Here is a 20990-nt window from a genome sequence, read left to right on the forward strand (position 1 = left end):
TCAGCTGGGATCATCAGAAGCTTTTCAAAGCATGTTTTTCTGCAACCTCTTGGCCGAAGAGGTGGTAAAAAAAATGCTTTGAAAAGTCTCTGACGATCCCAGCTGAGTTGCCTGATCGGCAGAGGCTTTTTTTCTTTTATATACCTCTGACGATCCAAGCTGAGTTGCCTGATCGGCAGAGAGGCTTTTCAAAGCATTAGAAAAAATGCTTTGAAAAGTTTAAAAAAAAAAAAAGGTGGCCACGCCCACCCAGTCACATTAACCCTCCCCCCAAGCCACGCCCACAGAATCGGTAGTAACACATTTTACATTTCACCCCTGATCCAAATGCTATAATATCTAAGTGCTGGAAGGTAATCAAGCTTGGCCATGGATTTCAGTGGGTAGTTTTGACCTAATCACTTCATGTAGGCCAGGGGTCTCAAACTCGATTTCGTTGAGGGCCACATCAGGGTTGTGTTTGACCTCGGACACAAACACCGGGGTGGGCGTAGCCAGGATAACTCGACATCACTCATGTCGGGGGCGCCTGTGCTGGCCCAAGTGCTCTGCTAGAGAAAACAGGCTCCCAAGCTCCGTTTTCAGCAGCAACGGTTTCCTGCAACCGTCTGCCAGTGAAAACGGAGCTCGGGAGGACGCACGTGTCCCTCCCAAGCTCCATTTTCACTGGCAGAGGCACCGCGGGCCGGTCCTTCGCTGTTTCCAGGGCGGCCCCTCAGGCCAGATCCAATCCCGCGGGCCTTGAGTTTGAGACCCCTGATATAGGCCATCTTGTGTCCCAGCATGTCCAACTCAAATCTGCAGATGGAGATGTCTCACGAATGTAGCCTGTATCATCCCAAACTTCTCATTTAGGCCCTTGACTGAGTTGCACACCAAGGTTGCTGAAATTATTGTCCTTTTTTCCCCACCTCACAGCTGTAAATCTAGTGGTGAGCCAGTCACCACCTTCCATCCAGGCAAAAGAAGGGGAAAACCTCACTATGGACTGTAGAGTCCGGGAAAAGGAAACGAAATTCTTCCATCGTGTTTCATGGTATAAGATTGCCTCTGATGGACAGAAGAGCTTAATGACCCATGGAACCAGTGTTCTGAAAGACCGAGCTTCTCTGTCTTTGAGGAACGTCAAACAGGAGGACTCTGGAAACTATACCTGTGAAGTTCATAAATATGGCCAAGGGACTGGAACTAGGGTGACAATCCTTGGTAAATAGAACAATTTTCTCCCCTTCCTATGGGAATGATCCACAGTTTGTGGCTTAGCATGTCTGGGGAACCCAAGTCATTGTAGGTTCTCCTAGAAATTGTTGACTATGCCATAACTTCGACCAGGAGATGTTTAGGTAGCCTAAACCAATCAGACTGGAGCTCAATGAACCTGATTGCATAGATTTCTCTCCAGATTTCATTGACTTCTCCCTAAATAGATCTGATATATCTGGTATTGCTATGTTACCTCTCACAGAGAATGTTGGCATGGAAACCAGAGCAAGTATGTTGTGATGATGTTGTGCAAACAACTTAGGCAATAGTATTAGCCTAAGATTGTGATGGTGAACCTATGGCTCGCGTGCCAAAGGTGGCATGTAGAGCCCTCTCTGCTGGCACGTCCGCCGTTGGCCCAGGTCAGATCTCCATGGCGTTTCTTTCGTGAGCTTCTGTGTCCCTGCAAACGACGAAACAGAAGCTCATGAAAGAAAAAGGTCTTACCTCTTGCTCCTCTGCTAGCCTTGGGATGCCCCACTTCTGGCCAGCCAGCTGGTCTTTGGGTCTCTGCTGTGCATGCGTGCATGTTGGCGTGTGCATGTGCAGATGTTGGCACACACATGTTCGTGCGTGCATGCACACCTTTCAGTTTGGGCATGCAGTTGGGCATTCAGAGTGTTTACAGCATGACGACTCTTTTGAGACAACCCAGGAGCAAAATACAGGACACAGAGGTTTTGTTATTACAAACAGTGGTTTATATACAAGACTTCTATATACAGACATACACGTGGTAGGCACATACCAGGCAAGCTATCAATCTTCAATTCTTCACGGAGAGTTACAATGCAGATAGAACACAATGAGGAGAGAGATACACGAGGAGAGAGAGAGATGCTCTCTAATGGCCTCCCTTATATAGACAGCTTCTTAAAGGGGCAATAACCCTGCTGACTCATCCTCAGTGGTTCACATCCTTACAATGGCTGGTCAGCTTTAAATCTGCATTATGCTGACAGCGCTTGCGCAGTTTGGGCACTCGGTGTCCAAAAGGTTCACCATCACTGGCCTAAGATGTGGGATGGGGTGTGGGAGATCGGAGGTGTTCACTGAGGGTTTCATATTTTTTTCTCCCTTCCCCCGCCCTCCCAGGATGTTAAGTTTGCAATTCTAAGAGTATCTCTGGACCTAGAAGTACCGGTAGTCCTCGATTTACAACAGTTCATTTAGTGACCGCTCAAAGTTACAACGGCACTGAAAAAAGTGACCGATGACCGTTTTCCCACTTACGACCATTGCAGCATCCCCCTGTGGTTATGTGATCAAAATTCGAATGTTTGGCCACTGACTCACATCTATGACAGTTGCCGTGTCCCAGGGTCATGGGACCCCCTTTGGCGACCTTCAACAAATGAAGTCAATGAGGAATCAGGATTCACTTAACAACCTAACAACTACAGTGATTCACTTAACAACTGTGGCAAGAAAGGTTGTAAAATGGGGGGGAAATTTGCTTCTGTTGGTTAGCAACAGAAACGTTGGGCTCGACTGTGGCCGTAAATCAAGGACTGCCTGTAGATAAGAGCTTCTCTTCGTAGGCTGTCCATTATTACCAGCTCATTTGGTGTTGCTTGTTTAAGCAGGACGTGAGAAGCCGTCGCAGATCACCAACGTCGATGGTGACGGCAGGCAATCAGGCCCACCCAAAAAAAATACCGACAGTGGAATCGGAATCCCTGTGGGAGTTGGAGTAGCCGTGGGCACCCTCATCTTCTTGCTGCTTCTCGGAGTCCTGGTGTGGAGATCCAAGAGGAAAAATAAAGGTGAGACCTTCTTCCAGAGCTGTCCTTTCAGACTGTCCTGACCTAGGGTCCTTAGAAAGTATAAAGCACAATCTTAGTCCCCCAAAACCTCTTTTATTTATATGATTGTAAATTACTTTCATTCACAGTCTGCAAGGCTTGATAAACAGTCTTTCAGGGGAAGGTTATCAACACCCACCTATCTCATGTGGAACGCTGCCAAAGAGCTAATTTACAGACGCAGGGCAAGGCCAAACTTGGCACAGAGTCACAAACAGAGTTTTCAAATCTTGAATCGGCCAGATGAACTAATTGCTTCCTGCAAAAGCTCACACCCCGTTCGCTCTTCTTTTATGTCTTATGGGAGGGGCCAATCATTTCCAAGCCCTACTCTCAAGTCTATCCTATTATCTTAATTGTTCTTGTCGTCTGGCAGCTCTGCGCATGTGCACACTGGGAACAGGCTCCGGCTGTCCTTCTGCCTTGCTGCTGTCAGACTCTGGAGGCTGCACATAACTATCAGATGGCCTTGGCCTCCTCTCTGCCTCTGATGCAGAGCCCTCGTCCAAGCTTTCCCCAGCCCCCAGGACTGGCCCACGTCCTTCCCCAACCTCCTCACTGTCTAACTCTGCTGCTAGTTCTGCTGGCTGCCGGCAGGCCACAACACAGACTTTTTATTCTCAGGAGGGGAAGAAGCCACAGGTCTCTTTCCACGGTTTTAAGTCAAGTGGAAGAATCTTGATAGTCCTTGGTGTCAACCATCCTATTGGCACATGCAGCGAAAGAAACTCTTCGGACATCATTTTACTTTACTGATAGATCCATATAGACACAGTAGAAAGCAAAGCCAGTTCTGAAGTTTTCGCGCGAAAAGCTGCATCGTTAAAATCCCTCCTTTCCCAACTGGGCCACCCACTGTCCAGTGTCCACCAATCCAGTGCAAGTTCTTTGTTTTGGGAAAGAGTCTGCTCGGCTCAGAAGGTTCTCATCCTGCGACCTTGAGGTGTTGAGATTCTCCAAGGCCACAGATGGTGCTCATGAATTTCTCAGTTCCCTCCCAGCCACCCATACCTTCCAATCATTCCTTCCCCGCTCCCTGATTTCAGTTGTCTGGCTGCGAGCGAAAGTGCAGAGTGAGTCAGCCTTGACCTTTGGTGGCCAAACAACAACAACAACAACAACAACCTAGGAGGAGGAGTCTGGTGACCCCTTTTCTGATGAAGAAAATCAGTCTTCTGTCTTTGAATAACATTCCAATCAATCAGAATAAAGCTGGAGACCCTATACAATTTGACACAAGTGGCTGTCCAGTCTCTTCTTAAAAACCTCCAGTGATGGAGCACCCATAACTTCTGAAGGCAACTTCCGTTCCACTGGTTAATTGTCCTCACTGTTAGGAAGTTTCTCCTTAGTTCCAGGTCGCTTCTCTCCTTGATTAATTTCCATCCATCGTTTCTTGTCCTGCCGTCTGGTGCTTTGGAGAATAAGTTGACCCCCCTCCTCTTTGTGGCAGCCCCTCAAATATTGGAACTCTGCCATCATGTCACCCCAGTCCTTCTTTTCTCTTGACTAGCCAAACCCAAATCCTGCAACCATTCTTCATAGGTTTTAATCTCCAGGCCTTTAATCATCTTAGTTCCTCTTGATTTATTGTGTTGATTTCTTGATTTATTTTGCTTATTTTTCCAATTACTTGATCGCCCAACTCTGGACTGCTTACCATATTAAAAATAAAACTATATAAATAAAATACTACGAAGTGTACAAATATAAAATACAATAGTTAAATGATGTAGAGCCTGAGTGGCGTAGGAGGCTAATGCCTCCTCCTAAGGCAGCATTTAACATCCAGCTGCCTGCAATTACTGCGAGTTCAATTCTCACCAGGCTCAAGGTCGACTCAGCCTTCCATCCTTTCTAAGGTGGGTAAAATGAGGACCCAGTTTGTGGGGGCAATAAGCTGACTTTGTATAAAATATACAAAAGTATGAAGGCTATTGCTTAGCGCATTGTAAGCCGCCCTGAGTCTCCAGAGAAGGGCGGCATATAAAAATAAATAAAAATAAATAAAAATAAAAAATAAATGTGAGGGAAGGAATGGGATGAGCAAGGACAGGTGGAACTTGATATTAATCTATCAGGCACCCCCAACAAGAAGCCCTTCCTTTGGATCTCCAAGTCAGCCAGGTTTTTAGGCGCTTACAGAAGTTCAGGAAGGTTGGAGTGAACTTCACTCTGGAGGACAAGTTGTTCCACAGGGCAGGTGTGATGAAGAGAAGGCCCTTCTCATGGACCCTGCCAGCTGGAACATCCTAGCCGATAGGATCCTAGCCCACAGCATGACTCCTGTGCCAGCATGGGTGGGCCAGGCCAATCCCAGTGAGATGAGACGGTCCCTCAAGTTGGCTGGGCCCATGTCATAAAGCAGGGGTCTCCAACCTTGGCAACTTGAAGACTTGTGGACTTCAGCTCCCAGAGTTCCTCAGCCAGCAAAGCAAAGCTGGCTGAGGAACTCTGGGAGTTGAAGTCCACAAGTCTTCAAGTTGCCAAGGTTGGAGACCAGGGGTGAAATCCAGCAGGTTCTGACAGGTTCTGGAGAACCGGTAGTGGAAATTTTGAGTAGTTCAGAGAACCGGCAAATACCACCTCTGGCTGGTCCCAGAATGGTGAGGGAATGGAGATTTTGCAATATCCTTCCCTGGAGTGGGGTGGGAATGGGGATTTTGCAGTATCCTTCCCCTGCCATGCCCACCAAGCCACGCCCACAGAAGCGGTAGTAAAAAAAATTGGATTTCACCACTGGGGACCCCTGTTGTAAATGGCTGATTGCCAACAGCTTCAATTGCACCTAGATGCCCTCATGGATGTGAGAAACAAACTCACCAGGCTGAAATTTGACAGAGTCATGAAGTGAAGAAGCAAACAATTTATTGTAAAATACGTTCTAGAAAAAAATGGGGCGACTAACAAAGTAGGTGCACTCAGGAATAGATTTATCAGCTTTTTATTCCCTCCCCCAGAATCACACATCCTTCCCTTGCAGCCCCCTTTGACAAAAACTACAAGATCACAACCTTTTTGGACACGCCTATTTATTTATTTATTTATTTATTGGTTCAATTTATATGCCGCCCTTCTCCGGAGACTCAGGGCGGCTTACAATGCGTTAAGCAACAGCCTTCATACTTTTGTATAAACCTGCTTAGTAGGGCTTTTGGCCCCCCCCTAAGCGATGTTCTTTTTTTATACAAAGTCAGCTTATTGCCCCCACAATCCAGGTCCTCATTTTACCTACCTCGGAAGGATGGAAGGCTGAGTCAACCTTGAGCCTGGTGAGATTTGAACTCGCAGTAATTGCAGGCATTTCCCCTCTCCCTGAACTTCTTCATTTTTTATCTATCTCCCCACCTTTTCCCCACCCAGTTCCCCTTTTTCCTAGAGTACCTTTCCCCCTTTTTAGATTGGTTTCTTAACCTGCAGTTCCTGTTTCCTTACAACCTCAGCAGCACAAGCATATTAAATGGAGGAAAGCGTTTAATTTCTCTACTATGTACACACTGCGTGGTTAAAACCGTCGGCTAGTCTTAAAGTCTGTAGAGATTCTCAGTCCTCCAGGTTGTCCCAAAGGTGCTTTTTCAGGCGGCAACTGGACTTCCTTGTTTTTTCATTTTGAAGGCGTTTTGCTTCTTATCCAAGAAGCTTCTTCGGCTCTGACTGAATGGTGGGGAATGGAAGGATTTATATTCCTTGCAGACAGCTGGTCATTTGCATCCTTTTAGAGGGTCATTGAGGCCACTTGGAGGTTTATCTGTGTCCTCAGGGTCACCTGAGTGGTGCTCCTGGTTCCTGTAGTCTGCATTTTCCCCCGCTCTGGAAATCCATTCCTACCCCCACCCCATTCCAAGGGTGTTCACCCCAAATTGTATGGCTAAAAGTCTGTAGAGATTCTCAGTCCTCCAAGTCATGGTTGTCCCAGAGGTGTTTTTTTTCAGGAGGCAACTGGACTTTCTGGTTTTTTCTTTTGAAGATGTTTTGCTTCTCATCCAAGGAGCTTCTCCAGACTTGGAATAGTGTGGGAGTAGGAATAGATTTCCAAAGGGAAAAACAGTGCAGAACCAGGAGCATCACTCTGGCTTCTGAAGACGAGGACCAGGGGAGACAGGATAGCATCTTCCAATATTTGAGGGGCTGCCACAGAGAGGAGGAAGGGGGTCAAGCTATTTTCCAAGGCACCTGAAGGTCAGACAAGGAATAATGGATGGAAACTGAACAAGGAGAGATTCAATCTGGAAATAAGGAGAAATTTCCTGACAGTGAGAACAATCAACCCATGGAACAGAAGTTGCCTTCGGAAGTGGTGGGAGCTTCATCCCTGGAGGCTTTCAAGGGGAGATTGGACTGCCATTTGTCAGAAATGATGTAGGGTTTCCTGCTTGGGTAGGGGATTGGACTAGATGACCTACAAGGTCCCTTCCAACTCTGGTAATCTGAATCTATCTAAGATGACCAAAGGCCTAGAGGCTAAAACATATGATGAACGGTTCCAGGAACTGGGCATGGCTAGTCTAGTGAAGAGAAGGACCAGGGGAGACATGACATGCCTTCGGAAGTTGTGGGAGCTGTTTCATTAAGGAACTACATTGTTGAGTGTGATTTGTCAGCCAGTTGCAAATCTATAAAAAAGATGTTGAGACTGTAGAAAGAATGCAGAGAAGAGCAACCAAGAAGATTAGGGGACTGGAGGCTGAAACATATGATGAATGGTTGCAGGAACTGGGCATGGCTAGTCTAGGGAAGAGAAGGACCAGGGGAGACAGGAGAGCAGTCTTCCAATATTTGAGGGGCTGCCCCAGAGAGGAGGAAGGGGGTCAAGCTATTTTCCAAGGCACCTGAAGGCCAGAGAAGGAATAATGGATGGAAACTGATCCAGGAGAGATTCAACCTGGAAATAAGGAGAAATTTTCTGACAGTGAGAGCAATCAGCCAATGGAACAGAAGTTACCTTTGGAAGTTGTGGGAGCTTCATCACTTGAGACTTTCAAGAAGAGACTGGACTGCCATCTGTCAGAAAAGGTGTAGGGTCTCCTGCTTGAGTGGGGGGTTGGACTAGATGACCTATAAGGTCCCTTCCAACTCTGTTAATTGACTCCTTCATGACAATTCTTGAATGTCGTTGAGGAATAATGTTTTGTGTTCCTCTTTATTTCACTCTCGTAGGAGCTTCAGAAAACCCTTTGGAGAGTGAGCCTACGGTAGCCGAAGAAGCCAAAAAGGTAAATCAAATGACTACTTCATCATGAAGTCACACCGGGGTCCCTGTACTTGGCATTTACTGTGTGTTTAAATACTTTTGGGGTTTATTTAAAAATATTTTTTCTTGAATGTTTTAATAGCAATACAGGTAGTCCTTGACCTACAACCATTGATGGAGTGACTGTTTGAAGTTACGACGGCAGGGACAAAAGTGATTTCTGACTGTTTTTTCCACCCTTATGACGGTTGCAGCAATCTGAGGTCACGTGATCAAAATTCAGACTCTTGGCCTCTGACTCATATTTATGACGGTCGCAAGTGTGACCGTTAAGGTGGTCATGTGATCGCTTTTTGTGACCTTCTCACAAGATGGATCTTGTTGAGATGGATAAACTAACTTTTTTGATTAGAGAAAAGACAATATCGATCTTTATTGCTGTCCGAAAACCTCTGATGGGCTTTTTGTGCAAAATGAAAATAATGAATTTATGGTTTCGACAGGATAAATTATAGAAAGGAGAGAGTCATATTGTTGCTTCATAGAGAGAAATGTTAAAATATAATTGTAATGATTGTGAAGAATATAGGGAGCCAATTCTTCATAGCTTTTTTCTTTTAGCTTTTTCTTTTCTTTTTTTAAGTTTTATTGGGTTTTTTTCTTTTCTCCTCTCCCACCTTCACCCAGATCTTTCTTTCTTTTTTTTTTTTTTTTTGAACAGACTGTTGGTCATTTCTTATTTTATACAATTAGTCAAATTCAAATACATTTTACTCAATTATAATTTTTGTCAATATCGTCTTCCCCCCCTTTCCTTTTTTTTGAATATACCTCAGTATTTCTATACTTGCATATCTTCTTCATTTATCCCTAAATTCTAACTTTACTATTTATACATATTTGTCCTCTTTTATTCTTAAACAATTCATTCTTTTTCCTAATATATTTATATTTGTTTGTTCAGAGTTGCCTTTCTTCCACTTCATCTTTTTTTTAACCGTACAGCAATCTTTCTCCTCAAACCTAGCCTCTCCCTCTTCTCCTTCCAACTGTCTTTCCCCACCTTCTTCTTCTCTTCTCTACTTCCCCTTCCCTTCCCCTTCTCCTCCTCTCTTCCTCCCTGTCTTGCCTTCTCTCCTACTCTACTTTCCCTTCCCTTCCTTCCTCCCTACTCTTCCATCCCTCTCTCTCCTTCCTCCGCCCTTCCGATTCCTTCTTCTCTCTCTATTGCTGTATTCATTTTCAATTTAATGTTTCCCATTATGGAGTCCAGGCAGCCCCGATCCCTTATCTTTTTAATTATTAACAATAGCTTTTTCTATTATTTCTCCCCTTTTTTGTTTTCACTGCTCTATTTCAATTTCCAGTCGTTCTTATTATGGTTAATCCTCCACTGATGACCACAACTGAGCCCAAAATTTCTGTTGCTAAGTGAGACAGTTGTTAATTGAACCTCTGCCATTATTAAGTTATTAACACGGTTGTTAAGTGAGTCCGGCTTCCCCATTGACTTTGCTTGTCAAAAGGTTGCAAAAGGGGATCACGTGACCGCCCCCCACCCAGGATACTGCAACTGTCATAAATGTGAATCAGTTGCCAAGCAACTGAATTATTTTTTTTAAAAAAATTATAATTTTATTAAAACACATATTTGACATTTACACAACATACAACATATAAATATCTTATCATTTTTAAGCATTGTTTCATAGTGGTCTTCCATTTTTTACTTTATTCTTTTCCCCCTATATCTTAATCTATTAGTTTTTCTTCTTCCCATCATTTTCCTTTTTTTCCCCCTTCCCCTTATAGAGATCTATATATTTTAATTATATCTTTAATATTATACATTTCTACATTCATGTTATATACATTTTTATTCCACTCCATACATTTGTTATATATATATATATATATATATATATATATATATATATATATATATATATATATATATATATATATATATATATATTGTGCTCCTAATCTTCTCTCCTTATAATTATTATTCTTTATTTCTAGTCTTGAGCCAATTAAAAGCGCTACAGTATATTAGCCTCTTTCTAGCTATCCAGAATCTTTCCATTGTGTAAAATATTAAATAGGTAAAGGTTCCCCCTCGCACATATGTGCTAGTCGTTCCCGACTCTAGGGGGCGGAGCTCATTTCCGTTTCAAAGCCGAAGAGCCAGCGCTGTCCGAAGATGTCTCCGTGGCATGACTAAACGCCAAAGGTGCACGGAGCGCTCTTCCCTTCCCACCAAAGGTGGACCCTACTTTTCTACTTGCATTTTTTATGTGCTTTCGAACTGCTAGGTTGGCAGGAGCTGGGACAAGTAACGGGAGCTCACCCCGTTACGCGCTACTCGGGATTCGAACCGCTGAACTGCCAACCTTTCGATCGACAAGCTCAGCGTCTTAGCCACTGAGCCACCACGTCCCTTTTGTGTAAAATATTACTCATCACTTATTTTAAAGGTTGTAAACGTTCATCCTCAAGGCATTTATAGTAAGGCTGTCTGACGTTCTGGAGCAGATGCTGTTCCTGTTTTAGCCTTTTTAATAGCTTCTTATTTTTATAGGCCCATTCAACATTTGCTTGGTTCTCTGTGATTTTCGGGAAATTCTGTTTACGTAAATGTTCACCTAGAAATATTTCTTGACCTGTATATAAAGTACAATATCGATGAAACTCTTTTTGCACCTTTGTATTATCTGTCATTACAGGATTTTCTTCTTGTCAGTTAGTATCGCTTGATTTTTGTTCTCTTTACGTAAGTCATGTACCCATCATTTCCCCAATTTATTTGCAAAGTCAAAATGTCCTTGTTTTGCATAATTCATCTTTATTTCCATCTCGGTCAGGCTCAATATAGTTAGTTGCTGCTATAGAAGTTTGATTTGATGACTAATAGTTGTCCTTTCTGGACAGTTTCAAATTCCTTTTTTTTTTCAACCTATCCAAAATCGCTTGTATTTTCTCTTACCTTTTTTTTTTTAACCCATTATTACGTTTAACCCATTATTATTAGTCCTTCTTTTTTCAAGACTAGATCTATCCAATTGAGGTTATTCTCAAAAAAATCTTTTAACTTCCTTTTGCAATTTTCTATTGTTCCCTTTCATAGCAACATCTCTTTCCATCCATACCTAAAAGGGCTATTTTTCCCTTTTAAAAGTTAAAATCCCTGAACTGTGGTCTGAAAAAGTCTTTGGTGAGGACTCTGCTATGTGAACATTAGTAGCCAAAGTCTTAAACATCCAAATCATGCTTGAAAAAAAAAAGTTATATCTTTCAGGAACATTAGTATTTTCTTTTCAGTCACTATTTTTATATCTCCATCAAATTCCGAATTATCCATCGAATCAAAAAGAATCTCTGGTACTTTGCCTTTTGTATTTTTAATATTTTAATTTTTTCCCTCCAGAGCTTCTATTTTTCCGCTGGGAAATCCCCCCATTCCAGAAAGCACCAATTTTCATACAGTATTTGCATACTTTCGCAATTCTAAAAGTACATTGACCTCTTGTAATACAGTTGGGCACCAGGAGCAGTCTTAATATTATGCAACTAATGAATGTTGGTCAGTCCTATGAGGTAGTCCAGACAAGAAGCACACCCAGCAGTAATAGCTCTATCCTTGTAGTAAAGTTACGTTGACAGAATTTTGCAAGTACATTTCTTCCTGGCTGGGTAGCACAATGGCTCAGAGGTTAAAGACACTGAGTTTATCAACTAGAAAGCCGACAGTCCAGAGTTCGAGACCAGTGGTGGGTTGCTCTCGGTTCTCACCGGTTCGCAAGAACCGATAGTAAAAATTTGTAGTAGTTCCGAGAACCGGTAATAACATTGGCTGGCCATGCCCCCGAAACAGTCCCCGTCCCGGTCGCCGCTCGCTTACCTCGCCCACCTCATTTTTACTTTTAAAAGCATTTTTTCTACAACCTCTTCAGCCAAAGAGGTGGCAAAAAAAATGCTTTGAAAAGCCTCTGACGATCCCAACTGAGTTGCCTGATCGGCAGAGGCTTTTCAAAGCATTTTTTTCTGCAACCTCTTAAGGTTGTAGAAAAAATGCTTTTAAAAGTAAAAAAAAAAAAAAAAGTTGGCCACGCCCACCCAGTCACATTACCCCCACCACCAAGCCATGCCCACAAAATAAGCCACACCCACAGAACCGGTAGTAAAAAAAATTAGAACCCACCCCTGTTCGACACCCAAGTGTTACATGGTGGAGTAAGTGCCCGTCTTTGCCTAGCTAGCTTCTGCTCACCTAACAATAGCAAAGCAGTAGCACTTAGATTTATATACCATTTCACAGTGCTTTGCAGCCCTCTCAAAGTGGTTTACGGAGTCAGCCTCTTGCCCCCAACAATCTGGGTCCTCATTTTACCCACCTCGGAAGGATGGAAGGCTGAGTCAACCTTGAGCCAGTGAGAATCAAACTCCTGGCAGTGGGCAGAGTCAGCCTGCAATACTGCATTCTAACAGGAAGGAAGGAAGGAAGGAAGGAAGGAAGGAAGGAAGGAAGGAAGGAAGGAAGGAAGGAAGGAAGGAAGGAAGGAAGGAAAATAGCAATAGCACAGACTTATATACTGCTTCACAGTGCTTTACAGCGCTCTCTAAGCAGTTTACAGAGTTAGCATCTTCGCCCCCAACAATCTGGGCCCTCATTTTACCGACCTCAGAAGGACGGAAGGCTGAGTCAACTTTTGGGCCAGTGAGAATTGAACTGCTGAACTGCAGCCAGCAGTCAGCAGACGTAGCTTGCAGTACTGTATTCTAACCACTGTGCCACCACGGCTCCTAGCAGTCCGAAAGCATGTGTGAATACAAGTAGATAAATAGGTACCATTTCGGTGGGCAGAAAACACCTGTGATGTCATGTTGGCCACATGACTGCGGAAATGTCTTTGGACGGCACTAGTTTAATGGCCTTGAAATGGAGATGAGCCCCTTGAGTCAGCATCAACTCTACGATTTTTTTTTGCCACAGTTTGTAAGTGGTTGCCAGTTGTTAAGTTAATTCCTGCAGTTGTTAAGCGAATCATGTGGTCATTAAATGAATCCAGATTCTCTCATTGATTTTGCTTGTTGGAAGTTGACTGGGAAGTTACAGATGGGGATCACATGACACTACAATTGTTATAAATGCACACCAAGCACCTGAATTTTGATCACATGACCAAGAGGATGCAACGACGGTTGTAAGTGTGAAAAAGGGACCGGATACTTTTTTTTTAGTGCTGTTATAATTTCAAGCAGTCACTAAACAAATGGCTGAAAGTCAAAGGCTACCTGTATATGCTTGGAAGTCTCTCACTCTCTATGTTTGTAGTAATGGCTGCCTTCGTACAATATGTGAAGCTTAATTCATTTTAATTTTCTGTAGGGTTTTGAAGGGAACAAAGGGAGAAGGGTGATTATAGTAATTCCTTGCTTCAATTCTGGAGATTTGCGTGGTTTATCGTTCATTGCATAAACCCCAAAAGGGGATGAATTTACTATAAAAAAGATGTTGAGACTCTAGAAAGAGTGCAGAGAAGAGCAACCAGGATGATGAGGGGACTGGAGGCTAAAACATATGAAGAACGGTTGCAGGAACTGAGCATGGCTAGTCTAGTGAAGAGGAGGACCAGGGGAGACATGACAGCAGGGTTCCAATATTTGAGGGGCTGCCACAGAGAGGAGGAAGGGGGTCAAGCTATTCTCCAAAGCACCTGAAGGCCAGAGAAGGAATCATGGATGGAAACTCATCAAGGAGAGATTCAACCTGGAAATAAGGAGAAATTTCCTGACAGTGAGAACAATCAACCCATGGAACAGAAGTTTCCTTTGGAAGTTGTGGGAGCTTCATCACTGGAGGCTTTCAAGAAGAGACTGGACTGCCATCTGTCCGAAATGGTGTAGGGTCTGCTTGAGCAGGGGGTTGGACTAGATGACCTGAGATCCCTTCCTACTCTGTTCTATGTATATACAAGTCATGTGACTGATTCTTGTAATGTCTGTTTCTCACAAATGGTCTATGACAGCCGGTTTCTTTGTGGAGTCTTAGAACTAGAGGTGGGTTTCAGCAGGTTCTGACCAATTCTGAGGAACCGGTAGTGGAAATTTTGAGTAATTCGGAGAACCGGTAGTAAAAATTCTGACTGGCTCCGCCCACATCTATTCTCTGCCTCCCAAGTCCCAGCTGACCAGGAGGAAATGGGGATTTTGCAGCAACCTTCCCCTGGAATGGGGAAGGAATTGAGATTTTGCAGTAACCTTCCCCTGCCATGCCCACCAAGCCATGCCCACAGAACCGGTAGTAAAAATTTTTGAATCCCACCACTGCTCAGAACACATGATGGTTTTTGTTCCTGTTTAGAGAACCTGCTGCTTTTAAGATCACAGTTAAAAATCACCTTCTCCTTCTTCTGTCCCTGTCTTCCTAACAGCACACTTTGACCAGGCAAATGAGCGAGGTGACATATGCTGACATCAGATTCCACAAAAGGGAAGCTCAACCTGATACTGAAGTTGTGTATGCAGAAGTGAGATTGGGCACAAAACGGCCTGAGCACAGAGACAGAGGCACCCCGGCTGCAGGCCTTCACTGAGAGAAGAGGACAGGAGAAGGTATTTAGAGACGAGTTGTCTTCAGATGTTCCTGAGATATGTCCTACCATGAAACTGATGGTTCCTTTCAAAGTCTGTTGCCTTGACAAGTCTTCACCTGTTTATCAACGAATGGAAGAATTGCAGTCTGCCTCCCCTTTCCTGTTTTGGTAGAGATAGACAACTCTGTCTTCTAAACTGAAGCCATCATGGCTTATCTTCCAGACGAGAGCCTTCTCTTGAAAGGATCATCTTTGCTTGAGCACCTAGAAGGCAGATTAGGACACAATCTTCTCCACTGGGGTGAAAGGATCTCTTTTTAATATTCTTATTGCTTCTGAGGTTGACAATTGAAAACCCTCGTAAGCCTTGAATGGGACTTTCAGGTGTGCAAAGATACAGAAGAACACAAGGTGGCAGAAAAGAGACGAGAAAGAAAAAGCCAAGAAATTCTGTCTCCATCTAGTGGTCATCTGAATTTCTGCAGCCAACTCTCTTGGAGACCAACACAATAACAATATGGCAACTGAACATTTCCCAGACCTGATCATTTCTGCTAGAAATTCTCTCAAGGGATGCATGCATCTCCTCGGAAGTGATCTGTTTGCAGATCAACACACCGGGCACGGTTGAAGGGAGCAGGAAGTGAGGCTTAGAGCAACTGTTGGCAAGGAACCCAACCTTCTTTTCCGACACGCGTCCTTCTCTTTTTCTTTTCAACCTCCTCTTCTCTTTCTTCTCATCTCTGCAAGAGAACTGAGTATAACATATGCTGAAAAGGAAGTCACATTTTCCAATGGGTGGGGAGGGGGGATTTGCATCCATAACAGTTTTGGAGTTGGGGGCAGGAAGAGACAATTGGAGATGCCCAGTTGGATTGTTGACAGATTGTCCATCTCACTGTGGACAATGGTAGCATGGCAAAAACGTGGATTCTCATATCAAGAAAATTGTTAGGAGGGGAGCTAATTTATAGTAATTTTCACAATGCTGTTTACATTGTAGTAGTTGGCTGCAGCAGAGAGGCCTTGCCTTTTGGGCTGCATGGTGGCTACGTCTGCTTTTAAGTAACATTTCCTCAACCTCAACCTCTGCAACAACCATTATCCTTGTAACCTCCCAGTTAGATTACTGCAATATGCTCTACATGGGGCTGCCCTTGAAGACCATTCAAAAACTTCAACTGATGCAAAATGTGGCTGCATCAGTAACTAATGGTACTGGCTACACGGCACATGTAACACATTTGTTCTGTGATCTGCCTGGCTGCCAGTATGTTTCTGGGTCACCCTTAAAACCCTACATGGCTTGGAACTGGGCTATCTGGGAAGACTCCAAGAGTCTCTACCCATCCAATTCAACGGAGCAGATTGGGCACGCTGCGGATTCAGCTGGCAGGGACAAGAAAATGGGCCTTTTTTTGCAGTGGCCCCTGCTCTGTGGAATATCCTCCCCTTGGAAATTAGATTTACCCTTTGAAAGGCTCTAAAAACTTTGCTATATTGTATACCCAACCTGGGGCTCGGACTATGTTAATGGATCCGTGTCTTGACTTTACTGTTAGTTGGTTTAATTATTTCAACTGCTGTTCGTATTTATTTTCTGGATGTTTTTTATTGTCTTAGTGTTTTGAATTAATTATTTTAATTGTTCTACAGTTTTAGAAATATTTAGAAATATTTTAGAAATATAAGCCACTCAGAGTCACTTAATCAAGTGACTAAATGGGTGTTGGGTGACTAAATGAATGAATGGATGGATGGATGAATAAATGGATGGATGGATGGATGAAGAAATGAATTATTATGGGGATAATGATTAGGAAGAACCTTACAAGGTACGTTTAGAGAGATAAAGGCTACAACACACTTTGAAACATCCTCAAAACATCTATATATAGTTTTGTATGACCACGAACCACTTACCAGGGGAAAAAAGTGGTGTAATAAAGCAATATTAATAACTTGTGTGTTGCATAAATCATAAATGTGCATAATCTGCACATTTAGCTAGAAACATAGCTGAGCAATACTGAAATCCATCTATTGGAAACACACCCCTAACTTCTCCATTTGAACTGGAAGCCCGCAACAGGATATCAGAAGGCGGACTTCTGGTTGAAGTCAACTCGTGGGATGGGTGTGACACTAAGTGTGTAAAATTTTCTCTTATGCTCTGATTTCAGCAAATGGCACTGGACTCCCGGAAGCGATGGGCACAGTCTCAGAAACTGTATTGGTTATCTTTTCAGAATCCCCCTTTCCACCCCTACGTTAGCTATAGGTAATCCTTGACTTATGACCACAATTGAATTTCCATGGATAAGCAAGGCAGTTGTTTGGCGAGTCATGGGCCATTTTACGATCTTTTCGGCAGGATTGTTAAGCAAGTCACTGCCAGTTGTTTAGTTTATTTAGTTTAGTTTATTTGATTTGTATACCGCCCTACTCCCGAAGGACTCAGGGCGGTGAACAGCCAAACAATAAAATACATAGATACAAAAAATTTAAAAACCAGATAAAATCAAATTAAATCATTTTGGCCCAGACAGATTAAAACACCCCAATAATTTAAAAACAGATTAAAATTTACATATTTAAAAAAGGGAAGAGATTAGGCCAAGCCCGCCTGATGGAATAAAAAGGTCTTCACAGCGCGGCGGAAGGTGCGCAGATCCGGGATCCTCCGTATCTCTGGGGGGAGCTCATTCCAGACGGTAGGTGCCCCCCACAGAGAAGGCTCTCCCCCTGGGGGCTGCCAGTCGACATTGTTTGGCTGACGGCACCCGGAGGAGTCCCTCTCTATGAGAGCGTACCAGCCGGTGGGAGGCTATTGGTGGTAGTAGGCGGTCCCATAGGTAACCAGATCCTAAGCCATGGAGCGCTTTAAAGGTGGTAACCAAAACCTTGAAGCGCACCCGGAAGACCACCGGGAGCCAGTGCAGCTCGCGCAGGAGAGGTGTTACATGGGAGCGCCATGTCGCTCCCATTACCACCCGCACAGCCGCACTCTGCGCCAGTTGGAGCCTCCGGGTGCTCCTCAAGGGGAGCCCCATGTAGAGAGCATTGCAATAGTCCAGGTTTGTTAAGGGAATCACACAGTTTTTAAGTGACGCTTGCATTACCCATTGACTTTGCTTGTTGGAAGCTGTCTGGGAAGGTCGTAACTAGCATTCACATGGCGTAAGCATCAAAATCTATGCCAGTTACCAAACGCCTGGATTTTGATTGTGTGACTGTGAGGATGTCCTTACAGTCGTAAGTGCAAGGACTGGCTGTAAATCACTTTTTGCAATGCTTTTAAAGGAAAGGGAGTACTTTGGATTGAAATCTGATATTAAGTTTATTGTTGTACAATCACGTGAAATCGTTTCAAATGGCATCGACTCAAAAAAAATTGAAAGCTTTAATGATGAAATTAGAGAAGGGAAGAATTAAGACAACTTGTAGGCCAAAGTACTCTCTGATCCCATTGAATACATTGAGATAGGACATGGCTCCTGTCACTGGGAGTAGGAAGCATAACAATTTAGAACAGACTCTGAAAGAAAAGTAGAACATGCAACAAAATAGGATGATGGAGGAGGAGGAGGAGGAGGAGGAGGAGGAGGAGGAGGAGGAGGAGGAGGAGGAGGAGGAGGAGGAAGGAGGAAAAAGAAGAGGAGGAGGAGGAGGAGGAGGAGGAGGAGGAAGAAGAAGAAGAAGAAGAAGAAGAAGAAGAAGAAGAAGAAGAAGAAGAAGAAGAAGAAGAAGAAGAAGAAGAAGAAGAAGAAGAAGAAATAATCTGAGAGTTTTACTATCTTTCACCCATATATCTAGCTATCAAAACCCAGAGGTTTTAAATTGTTGCTCCATTAAGAGATTCAAAGAATTAAAGTTCCTTCTCCTTGATGCTTTCTTACCAGAAAGTTGCAAAAGTGAGGAAGAGAGGAAGAAAGTGGCCTGAGAAAAATAAAACGTTCTTCAAAGCTATTTGGAAGTTTCATGAACTTCATCTGGCTTTTTTGAGGAGCTCTTCCCAGCAATGACTCATGGAAGAATTAAACATAAAATTTGAGATGTTCAGAAAGACGAGGATCTTTGGAAAGCTTCTCTTCCAATGCTATGTATTTCAGCGGTGCTCTCTCTTTATGCCTGGGGAAGAAAGACAAGCAATTACTGTTTCAATTCCACTAATTGTGAGTTACCAGGGATTTTTATTAGGTTATAAAGTATTATAAAATACAAAATGCAAAAGCAAGTAAGAGGACAATGAGGGAGAAAGGAAAAGAAAAGTGAGGAAGGGTAAGGAAAGAAAAAGAAAAAGAAACATTGACCTCCGACTCTCTCTGTTGCAGTAGAATAAGGCATTCACAACAAATCATTTCTACAAAAGTCTACCAGTCAATCTGTGAAACCCAAAATCAAAGTTTTGGTTTTTTTCCACATCAAGCACAAAGTTCAGAGGCGGTTTCCATGTGGAAACAAAAGTATTTATGTTCTTTTCTTTAATCAGTTTTGCCAGTGTGTTATCAGTGATGCTGACTGGGGTCATGACGTAAGCCATACCTAATGGCTTAGAAATCATAAACATAGCATGAAGTACCCCTTGTTGCCAATATCATTATTTTCATTGTTAAATAGACCTCTTTCTAAAATAGCACCCCCAGGGAACAAATCAAATAATGGATCGTGTTTATTCTAGATAAGAAAAGATTAAAGATTAGACGTACAGTAGATGTGATAGTCAAATATCTCGATAGCTCACCACAAAAACCAGATTAATTCATTTCTTGATAAATGCAGATTTGGGATCAGATCAGCAGATCAGCGCAATACGATTAAGAATCAAACCAAATTATGGTTGGTGGTTTAGGGTTTTTTATTGGTGTTGTGAGCCACCCAAAGTTATGTTTCAAGATGAGCAACCACACACATCAAAAATAAAATAAATCTTACTATACTTAATAAGGTGGCTTGACTCACAATCTGAAACCATCCATTGGCTGAGTAGCTACCCAATGCCATTTTAGTCTAGTCTAGCAGGTGGTGTGAACACAGCCTGGGATTTAAGTGGACGGACAAAGGGAAATGTTTAGGACGTCCCAGATGTTCCTAACCCGCTTCTATGTGTCACCATGTTCAATTCTGGGAGTTGAAGTCCATATATCTTCAAGGTTGAGAAACACTGACTTAGACTTTCCTTTGATCTAGATGACCTTCAACAATCCTTCTTGCTGTATGATTCTGTGAAACTAGAGCAGTGTTGCTCAACCTTGACGTCTTGAAGATATGTGGACTTCAACTCCCAGAATTCCCCAGCTGGCTGGGGAATTCTGGGAGTTGAAGTCCAAATATCTTCAAATTGCCTCGATTAAGAAACACTAAACTAAATGAATGTCCTTAAGGAGGATTTCTTTTTAGTGAAAATGTGATGCTATTCTTTGCACTAACTGTGTTAGAGTTTGCAAAGGTTTAGACTACTTAAGTTTAGTCTACTTTAGCCTAGTCTAGTTTGGCCTCTCTAAAAAAGTTCAACAATTTGAATTTAATAGGGTAGAGAGGGTCTGCATGTTTCAAGAACCCAGAATTTTACTTTTGTCCCTACATTGTCTGGGCCATTGTCCCATTCACACAAGTTGCGTCCCTTTCTGGGACACGCCCTTGTCACTTCCCATCTGGACTACTGTAATGCTCTCTACATGGGGCTCCCCTTGAGGAGCACCCGGAGGCTCCAACTGGTCCAGAATGCGGCCGCGCGGGTGGTTATGGGAGTGACTCATCGCTCCCGGGTAACACCTCTCTTGCGCGAGCTGCACTGGCTCCCAGTGGTCTTCCGGGTGCGTTTCAAGGTGCTTGTCACCATCTTCAAAGCACTCCATGGCTTAGGACCGGGATACCTACAGGACTGCCTTCTACCACCGATTGCCTCCCACCGTCCGATACGCTCTTACAGAGAGGGCCTCCTCAGGGTGCCGTTGGCCAAGCAATGTTGGCTGGCGACCCCCAGGGGGAGAGCCTTCTCTGTGGGGGCTCCTGCCCTATGGAATGAGCTGCCCCCAGATATAAGAAGGATCCCCAACCTCCGCGCCTTCCTTCGTGCTCTGAAGACTCTATTGTTCAATCAAGCCGGCCTGACCGAATAAATTAATTTTAATG

At 43.5% G+C, this 20990-nt stretch overlaps 2 protein-coding genes across 5 annotated transcripts in view; one reads left to right on the forward strand and one right to left on the reverse strand.

Annotated features, from left to right (window-relative positions):
* The window catches only part of LOC117670409 (zwei Ig domain protein zig-8-like), a 34550-nt gene extending 17734 nt beyond the window's left edge, over positions 1–16816 (forward strand). The window contains exons 4-7 of one of the 3 annotated variants that reach the window (XM_087877042.1): positions 919–1206; positions 2850–3029; positions 8226–8281; positions 14694–16816. In XM_087877042.1, coding sequence (XP_087733168.1) covers positions 919–1206; positions 2850–3029; positions 8226–8281; positions 14694–14855 — 686 coding nt within the window. In that variant the 3' untranslated portion in view covers positions 14856–16816. Of the gene's footprint in view, positions 1–918; positions 1207–2846; positions 3030–8225; positions 8282–14693 lie in introns of all 3 variants that reach the window. The other 2 variants (XM_087877041.1, XM_087877043.1) reach the window with 2 other exon arrangements.
* A 1360-nt stretch (positions 16817–18176) lies between these two features.
* The window catches only part of DRC7 (dynein regulatory complex subunit 7), a 56910-nt gene continuing 54096 nt past the window's right edge, over positions 18177–20990 (reverse strand). For both annotated transcript variants that reach the window (XM_087877045.1, XM_087877044.1), the window contains one exon: positions 18177–18986. In XM_087877045.1, the coding sequence (XP_087733171.1) occupies positions 18893–18986 (94 nt within the window). In that variant the 3' untranslated portion in view covers positions 18177–18892. The remainder of the gene's footprint in view (positions 18987–20990) is intronic.

This window comes from Pantherophis guttatus, chromosome 11, assembly GCF_059756535.1.
Source record: "Pantherophis guttatus breed Tessera chromosome 11, ASM5975653v1, whole genome shotgun sequence".
Taxonomy (NCBI): domain Eukaryota; kingdom Metazoa; phylum Chordata; class Lepidosauria; order Squamata; family Colubridae; genus Pantherophis; species Pantherophis guttatus.